Source organism: Nyctibius grandis, chromosome 18 (assembly GCF_013368605.1).
Source record: "Nyctibius grandis isolate bNycGra1 chromosome 18, bNycGra1.pri, whole genome shotgun sequence".
NCBI classification, from domain to species: Eukaryota; Metazoa; Chordata; class Aves; order Nyctibiiformes; family Nyctibiidae; genus Nyctibius; species Nyctibius grandis.
In genome coordinates, this window is record NC_090675.1 from 7,306,680 (window position 1) to 7,315,313 (window position 8,634).

Consider the following 8,634-nt stretch of genomic DNA (forward strand, 5'->3'; position numbering starts at 1 on the left):
GCAGGTTTTGCTTCTTTTTATTATACAAAAATAACTTCAACACCATCACTACAAATTAGAATGAAAAGTTGTACTGCAAATGCCAAATTAAAACTTCAATAAAACTTAATGAACTTAAATAAGCTTAAATAAAAGAACTAAACACTGTATTAAATAGTCTGCCAAATTCATGGGCAATAAGAAAACAAGGACGTGTCTCGGAGGTGCCCATAAGAGCAGGTCCTTGCAGAGGTGATGCTTGGAGGGAGCAGGGCGTTGCTCATCCACTGCCTGCCTTGTCCTTTTGGTGATTCACGATATCCTGGACCCACTTATCACCGGGTTTGCCACAGACCATCCTGCCTGCGACTGTGGTAAATCTGCAGAAGGAAATCCAGTTAAAGGAGCTTGGAGGGGAGGACCACCTGCTCCTTGCCACTGGTGAACCCCACCAAACTGAACACCTCTATAGCTGCAGAACAGCCCCAGGAAAATACAGGGTGGGGGATTGGCTTCATGTCATTACAGGTGTCCTGGTCTCTGCCACTTAAGCCATTTCATCCCCAGCATGCCTACTCCAGCCGGGACACCATCCTGCCTGCGTCCCGCTATCCAGGGATGAGGGGGGCGACAAGCAGAAGCTCTTTTGGCTCAAATCTAATAGGCAGGTCCAGAAACTGGCTGTCTGGGATGTGGGATTGGCCTCTGAGATGTTTCCAGGCTGTTCTCCTAACACAGGAGAGCCCAGCCTGGTGTTTTCCCTTGCAAGGATGGGGTGTGATGTGGGGTTTCCTGGAGCTGCCACCCTTCAGTGGAGCAGGGCCCCCCAGGATTTGGGCAGGAGATCTACTCACATCACGGCTGGCTGGGAGCAGTGGCTGCCTGTGTGCTCATACATCACCACACGGCTCGAGGGAAATGCTTTGGTGCTGAATTGGACACAGCAGCGACCAGAAACGTTGACAGCAGCTGGAAGAGAATTTAAGTTTTCTGATTAAACCAGATCAGGAAAAGTGTCAGCGGGGAGAAGCAGGGTCAGAAGACCAGAACGTCCCCACTGGAGGAGGAGCTGCTCCCACCATGAGCTCCCAGCACAGCCATCCTTCCCTCGGGAAGCCAAGGAGTAGCACGACGTGCCTCTCCTTTCCTGCGGCAGATGCTCAGAAGGAAGAGCTGCCAAGCATTACTAGACCTTATACGGCAGAAAGAAAGAGGAGAGAGCTCCTCAGAGAGGAGAGCTTGGACTCACCTGGAGAAGAGGAGACCTGGTAGCAGAGGACAGACACAAAAAGGACAGCAAGGGCAGCTGTGGAGGTCTTCATGTTCCTGTTGGGTGGAGAGAAATTGTAGGAGTCAGGCTAGACTGCTGCAGAGTGCCCCTTGCCGTGCCTGACGTGGGATCCCTGGGTTCAGCCCGCTTTATAGAGGGAGACAGTGAATGAGGACAGAAACATGCCGGAAACATTGCTACAGACATGATACAATGGAAAAAGTGCTGTGTCAACGGTACCATGCGGTTCTGCGGAGGGAAGTGCCCGGAGCCCCGATGACAGTAGTGCCCTAACATGGCATATTATATAATGATATGATACCATGAAATGATAGAGAACAGGATATGACCTCTCTTTTCCTTTCCTCTGACCACAGGATTCTGTAGAGAACCTAGAAGTAACGATTCAGAAGATCAGTGGATGGACCTCTTGCCTAGAAGTCACATGATGGCAATGGATGGAGAATGACCATGGCTGCCACGCACTCGGGTTTCCTCGAATACCTGCATCACGGACAAACCGGGGACAATTCACTTCTCCCACAGCAGCTGGAGCAGAGAGAGTCCCTGACCCAGGCAGCCCTCCCCGGCTGCCCGCCCAGCGGGACGGTGAGGCACACCACAGCCATGCCCTGCCCTGCTTGCAGCACTGTCCCAAGGACATGGGGACTTTCTCCATGGGACCCAGAAGGTGATCAGTACATAAGTGCATAGAGCAGAGAGTAGAGCACAGTGCCATCCCAGGTCTGGGCTTCTCTTCTGCCCTTGACCATCACTTGCAGTGAGTCATTATCAGCACTAGTGTGGCCAGCAGGACTAGGGCAGGGATTGTCCCCCTGGACTCGGCACTGGTGAGGCCGCACCTCAAATCCTGGGTGCAGTTTTGGGCCCCTCACTAAAAGAAAGACATTGAGGTGCTGAAGAGAGTCCAGAGAAGGGCAACAAAGGTGGTGAAGGGTCTGGAGCACAAGTGTGATGAGGAGCGGCTGAGGGACCTGGGGGTGTTTAACCTGGAGAAAAGGAGGCTGAGGGGAGACCTTCTCGCTCTCTACAACTGCCTGAAAGGAGGGTGCAGTGAGGTGGGGGTCGGTCTCTTCTCCCAGGTAACAAGTGATAGGATGAGAGGAAACAGCCTCAAGTTGTGCCAAGGGAGGTTTAGATTGGAGATCAGGGACAATTTCTTCACTGAAAGGGTTGTCAAGCACTGGCACAGGCTGCCCAGGGCAGTGGTGGAGTCCCCATCCCTGGAGGGATTTAAAAGGCATGTAGAAGTGGTGCTGAGGGACATGCTTTAGTGGTGGCCTTGGCAGTGCTGGGTTAACAGTTGGACTGATGATCTTAAAGGTCCTTTTCAACCAAAACAACTCCATGATTCTATGATTAGGAAACTGGTTCTGTCACTACATTGCAGTGTCACAAATACCAGTGACAGCCAAAATAGCACTATGTGATCCATGGACATGAGAATCAGCCATTAATGTTTACAAAGACCTTTAGAAGCTCATGACCATGTTGGTACAGCAGAGTTGGCTTAGATGATTATTTGGTTCCAGCAGTGTAGAATCAACACCCTCCTGACATTGCTTTGTCATTGCCCCAGCAGCCACAGACACACACAGAAGAGATTTGCTGGTTTAGCTCATATTGTTTGGGACAGGAACGGTGTCACTGCACTGACAGAAAAACTGCTGTTGGAAATGCTGCATCCCTACAGAAGGGCTCTGCTGACTTCCAGGCCAAGGCTTGTGGATGAAGCCTCAGGAGAGCGGAGGAAGAGTGAGGCCTTCATGGTGCTAGTGAACGTGTCCAGGCACTGGACTACCACAGCCACAGTGGGAAAGCCACACGAGCAGGCTGCCTTTCATGATGGCCCAGTGAAGAAAGGGATCTAGCTCCTCTACGGAAGAGGATGATTACAAAATAGAAACCACTGCCCAAAGTGGTGGCCTTGTAGGAACCCAGAGGAGGAACTAGAAGGGAAATGAAGAGATTCCCTGGACTGGCTGAAGAAGAGCTGATTCCAAGCCTGGGGCTCCCAAGTGCCCCAGGGCATGATGCACACCATCGCTCATCGTTGAAAACGTGAGTCAGACTTGTTAGAAAGTGTGGGCTAGGTGGCATTGCAGGATTTGTTTTACACGGAGCCTCTTGTTTCTCTAAAACACTGTGTTGCTAAGCATGAGCAAAACCGAGCCGGGGTGAGGCCACGCGTGGGTGCCCTGCTGCCGTGGAGGCAGGCAGCCCACACAAGCCTAGAAAGTGGGCAGCCGGGGAGGGAGCTCCCCACCTCCAGGAACTCTTAGCACCCTTTTTCCCCAGTTGCTACTCAGGGATGCTGGGGAAGGCGTAGGTGAAGCTGGGCTCCTGGGCAGGGAGCAAGGTGTATGGGCAGGATCTGCCTGGACCACACAGGGCCCCCTTGTGCACCCCTGTCCCCATGGGGCTGGCCATGCATGACTGATGGACCTGCTGCCTGAGGGAAGAGACGTGACAGCTTGATGTTATCTTGGGATAACAGACCAAGACTGGCACCCCTGCCTGAGGCAACAGACGGCAGATTGAGGCTGGGGGTGCTAGAAACAGGCTTGGAGACAGGTTTGACTGGGAAACCACATGGAGAGATGAGATTGAGATCAGATGAGATGAGATGAGATGATCATGATGCACTGATGACCTGCTAACCTAGGGGCCACCAACATCTACCACCTTCATTCCCCTCCTCCTGCCATGTCTACCAGTGCGTTCAGAGCCACCATTTGCACACATTCCCCGTTCAGACCAACCTGAACGTTTCCATTACACATCTCCACACAGGGACTAGAATAAAACTGAGAGGAGGAGAACAGGCTGGGGAATGAGCTGGAGATGTCCTTGCTGATGCAACTCACACCAACACAGCCCAGCTTGGAGCTGCTTTTAGCTGAATGTTCTGGATGTTCTTGCAATATTCAAATATGGGTTTGATGATCTTGATATGTCAAGATTCATTCTGAAAAATCAGTATTTTCTATCAGGAATATAAACGTGCCCAGACATTTTCAATGAATTCTCTCTCCTTTCAGATATACTGGGCTGTGTTTCCTGCTTCCATTCATTGCAAAAGGAATTCTTGGAGGTTTTGACACCTCTGTTGTTCTCCCTATTCACTGTTTTCCTCAACTTTGTTCCTTCCTTGAAGGAAGATTTCGTATTTCAGTCTCGGCTGCTCCTTCCTGCCAAGACAAATAATGCAAATCTCTAAATATTTTGATTTCTAAAACCTCCTCCATATCATACATCCTAAATAGTAGCTATTTATGGAGTCTGTAGAACCTCTGCCTTATGGTGTGTTTCAGCTTTCGATAGAAACCACACATGGTATCTTTGGATCCCTCACCACAACAGATTTGGGATGCAGAACAAAGTCTTTCCTTAGCCCTGAAGGCAGCCTGCTCCACCACACTGACTCTTAGGTTGGAGTCATGTTTGGGGGATCACGTTGTCACAGTGCCCCTGGGAGCTGTCAGATCACTAATGTGGGAAACTCTGGTTTTAACTGGGAGCAAATCAGCTGGAAACAGAAAGAGAATGAGTGGGGGAATTCAGTGATCGCAGGGTGGTGAGGATCCAAGAAAGACAAGCAAGATCTCAGATGACAAGAGGTACTTTCCAGACAGATTAAGATTTTCTAGCATGGGAGTTGATGTCTGCAAAATGATGAGTGGCCTAGAAAGAGGGACAAATAGCAATTATTCACTGTCTCTCCTAGAGAGACAGTGGACCATTAAATGAAGCTGGCAAGAGCCAGGTTCAAAATGAACAGAAGGAAGCAGCTCTTCATATGAGGAGCTCCTTGCCAAGGGACGTGGTGATCTCAAGGAAATTTCCATGTGTCTGACTGAGTCAGGGCTTGGATTTCAAAGCAATAAGCTCAAGAAGATTTGTAAAATGAGAATGGTTGGAGGCTGGGAGTATGCTCAAAGGAGGCAGCTCAAATATTTGCCTTTCTCTTCAAGGGGTCTGCTGTGGCCACATCTGGAGATACTAAGGCTGGGCTAGATGTACCCTTAGTCTACATCGTCTGGGACTGTTCATATTTGATTTCCCAGGACAACTTGTCCTACAGGACTATAAGGGCTATAGAGCAGCTTGTGAAATTGCACTGAAATCCCTGGACTGAAATTTATATACCACGATATGCCTCCAGATGAATGATTTTGGTAAATGTCAGCAGAAAGACACCAACAGTTTCTAAGCACACAGCAAGGCAGAAATATATTGCTGCAGTTTGCACAATTTTCCAAGACAAATTTGGGGCGCCTTAGAAAAGCCTCGTTTTTGGACCAAAAGCCCGAAGAGTGGCCAGCTGCTGTGTCAGGATGTGGCCCTCACAGAAATTTGATAGTGCTCCCAAGGACAGGGGCAGGCTGCCTTTGCCAAATGACAGCTACCTTTACTTCCCTGAAGATGCCCTCAGCACCAAGCTCCAACCTGCCTGGAGCTGAGCAGGGTTTGCCCAGCAGCTATAGCACTGCTGACTGCCCTGGCTACGGCAGCCGAGGCTCGAAGCAACTAAGAGAAAAACATTTGGGCGTCAGCTTTGAGACACCCAGGACCTGACATTTCTGAGCACTTGGCTTACGCGGGGCTTTGTCCTTGCAAACTCTGCCTCCTGTTGTCTTCAGCTGGAGGTACGTGTGACCTCTGCAGGTCGGACCGTAGGATTTCAGGAGTCTGGAAACCAAAAGCAACGCTCCACAAGAGCACTGGTGAATGTTGGGTTATGCCCATATCATAAAGGGAAGACGGGGACAGACTGGCTCTCCAGATCTACAGCCCACGCCTTCCTGCAGCCCCCACCTCATTCTCTACCCACGTTCTTCTGCAGCAAGCACAGGGGTCCTGGGCACCCCAAGCCACACACAGGAAACCTTCTCTCAGTGATCACGTCCTGGCAGCCAAAGGCTGTCTCATAACACAGAAGCAAATCAAGCTGGCCACATCCTACCTTGGGAGAGACCAGCCTTTCCCACCACCTGCTCCTGGCACAAACAGCCAGCGCGAGGTGGTCACCCCCAGGGTTGCGTGTTGGGCTCGGTGCCATGCTCCAGCTGGACATGCTGCCCGTGCAATGGGGAAGCTCTCCAGCAGACAGCAAACACTTCCCACCTCCAGGCCCTGCTCCGCAGCAAGTTTCTCACCTCAGTTGCCACCTCTGCGGAACCACAGCCCAAGGTTGGGTTCGGGTCCTCTCCTGTAGATCCAGCTGGAAACCATGCTCAGCTTTGCTTTTGAGTTCTTGGACAAGCAGAGGCAGTTGCTGAGGCTTTAGTGCAGAGAACACACCTGGTGACGTTTTGGGGTTACATCCCTCCTTGTAAAAGCTGGGCAAGCACGAGACCTCACCCAGGACAGAGGTGAGGGCCCCATGGACCCTCACACTCCATAGCCAAGCAGTCCTCTCCAAGACCCTCTCCCTGTCCCCTTTCAAGTGGCTGCTCTGCCCCAGCCCCTCTCCTGGGTGGGAACTAGCCCTCCTGCACCAGGACTGTCCCTTCCCTTTGCCACTCGCTGCCCCATGTAGCAGTCCAGGGGCTCTTCAGCAGCACAAGCAGACAAGGACTCAGCAGCAGCAGCTGGTTTGCCCAAAGCGTTTAAAAAACACAATGAAAATATGAAACCACACACACACACACAGGCTCCTCCTGGTGCACTGTGCTGCCTTGAGTGCTCTTTGCCCTACCAGGGACCCTCCTGATAGGTTTGGACCACCACCCTGCTCCCAAGACCCTGCCCTCTCCCTGCACCAGGTGGGCACTTTGGCTTAGAAGATGTTCTTGTCCCAGGGTCTGAGCAAACAGCCCTGTCACCAGGGCAGGGTTGTATCTGGGGCTGCAGGATTGCATTTGTGGTTCAGGATTGCATTTCTGGAAGGCTTGTCGCGGCCACTGCCCTCCCACTGCGTGGCTTTCCAAAAGATGTGCCCTCCAGAGACGGCTTTGTCTGCGCCGCTGGGCTCAGCAGATTGTGCCTCGGGGTGTCTAAAGGGGCGACTGAAGCGGGTCCATTTGGGAGCTCACCTCCGGCACGGAAAAGAGAGCAGGATCTTTGCACAGAGCCCCGCGCCCGCCTGCTCGGCGCAGCCAGCTGGGTAACAGAGGAAGGACTGTGGTGCTCTCTGTGCCTCTATTTTCTTGCTGAAACAAGAGGGATCTGTGCTCTCCCTGAGCCCGGGCCAGGCCATGGGAGGGTGAGGAGTGTTGCAGCAGCACCCTGGGACTCTCCAGGCTCTGGCTGGGGAGGGGGGTTGGAAAGGGGGCCTTTAGCTCCTGGGAAAAGAGCATCTCTCAGCCCTGGTCAGGGCCCACAGCCCCTGCAGTCCCCTCTGGCCCCTCTTCTGCCACTTCTTCTTCCTCTTTTCTTGCAGGTCCTTTGGGTTGAGACCAAGCTGAGAAGCAATGTCCAGGCAGAGGGGGAGCAGTCCCCTTTAGGGCTGTTATGGGGGGGAACCTCAGAGCACGTGAGTAGCAAGGGGAGGCTGCCCTGCAGAGCCCTGCACTGGGGGGAAGGACCAGCTCCAATCCCCCCTGCCTACCTGGAGCCAGCAGAGCCACTGCGTGGACTGGGCCAGCCCAAGTTGGTCTGACCAGCTGCCCATGGGCTGGATTCTGGCTCCATCCTGCCACAGCCCTTGTCTTGGAGGAGCAGCCGGTAGAAACAGCCGTTCTGGCCCGCATCCAGCCACCTTCCTCTGCTCCTGCCCAGGCTAGAGGCTCCCAGTTAGCCAGCCCAGGCCCCAAAATGGGCACCCTGCCCTGGCCTTGGAAGAAGAGGATGTGACTCTGTTCTTCAGTAAGAGGGAGCAGATAACACAAGCCTTGTGGTCCCTCGCCTTGGGGCTGAGGTCCAGCCCTCCCAGAACCAGACCTGCACGCTGGAGATCTCATGCAGGAGCAGGGTGCTTTTAGCCAGGCAGAGGGCTGGGAGAGGTAGGCAGGTCACAAGGACCTCGCTGTCCTTTGCCGAATGCCCTCCTCTGTTCTTTCTTACATCCATCTCTACTCGGCAATGACTTCATTTCTTCAGTTATTAATCACCTCGCTGCAATAGTGGCTGAATTAAACCCATTAAACCTCCTCTGGGACCAGCCTCAAGGAAGGAGGCAGGTTTCCAGAAAGCACATTAGAGAGAAGGCAGACAGGGAGCCGAGACAAGGTGGGGTGGGAGGAGATGGCCTTGCTGCACGGCGTGGGCCATTTCCCATCAGCTGTGAATCTGATATCCAAGGCACAGAGACGGGTAAGGTCTGTCATGCAAACAGCCTGTTCACACATCCCACAGGGCAGCTACAGGAGGGCGCTTGCGTGGCAATTGTTCCATCTGAAAATAAGCCACAAAAGTGAGTT

General features: G+C 52.6%; 1 protein-coding gene across 1 annotated transcript; it reads right to left on the reverse strand.

The window, feature by feature from the left end:
- Positions 1 to 259: 259 nt before the first annotated feature.
- On the reverse strand, positions 260 to 1,301 carry LOC137672022 (C-C motif chemokine 3-like 1). The gene is made up of 3 exons (XM_068415964.1): positions 1,229 to 1,301; positions 834 to 948; positions 260 to 359 (listed from the first exon to the last, which is right to left on the reverse strand). The coding sequence occupies exons 1-3, from the start codon at positions 1,299 to 1,301 to the stop codon at positions 260 to 262; spliced, it is 288 nt and encodes a 95-aa protein (XP_068272065.1).
- Positions 1,302 to 8,634: the final 7,333 nt, after the last annotated feature.

Coding starts and splice junctions, on each gene's coding strand:
- LOC137672022 (XM_068415964.1), bottom strand. CDS start 1,301: ATGAAGACCTCCACAGCTGCCCTTGCTGTCCTTTTTGTGTCTGTCCTC. Junction 949..1,228: donor CCAGGTCTCCTCTTCTCCAG/GTGAGTCCAAGC, acceptor ATTCTCTTCCAG/CTGCTGTCAACGTTTCTGGT. Junction 360..833: donor TGCTCCCAGCCAGCCGTGAT/GTGAGTAGATCT, acceptor TTCCTTCTGCAG/ATTTACCACAGTCGCAGGCA.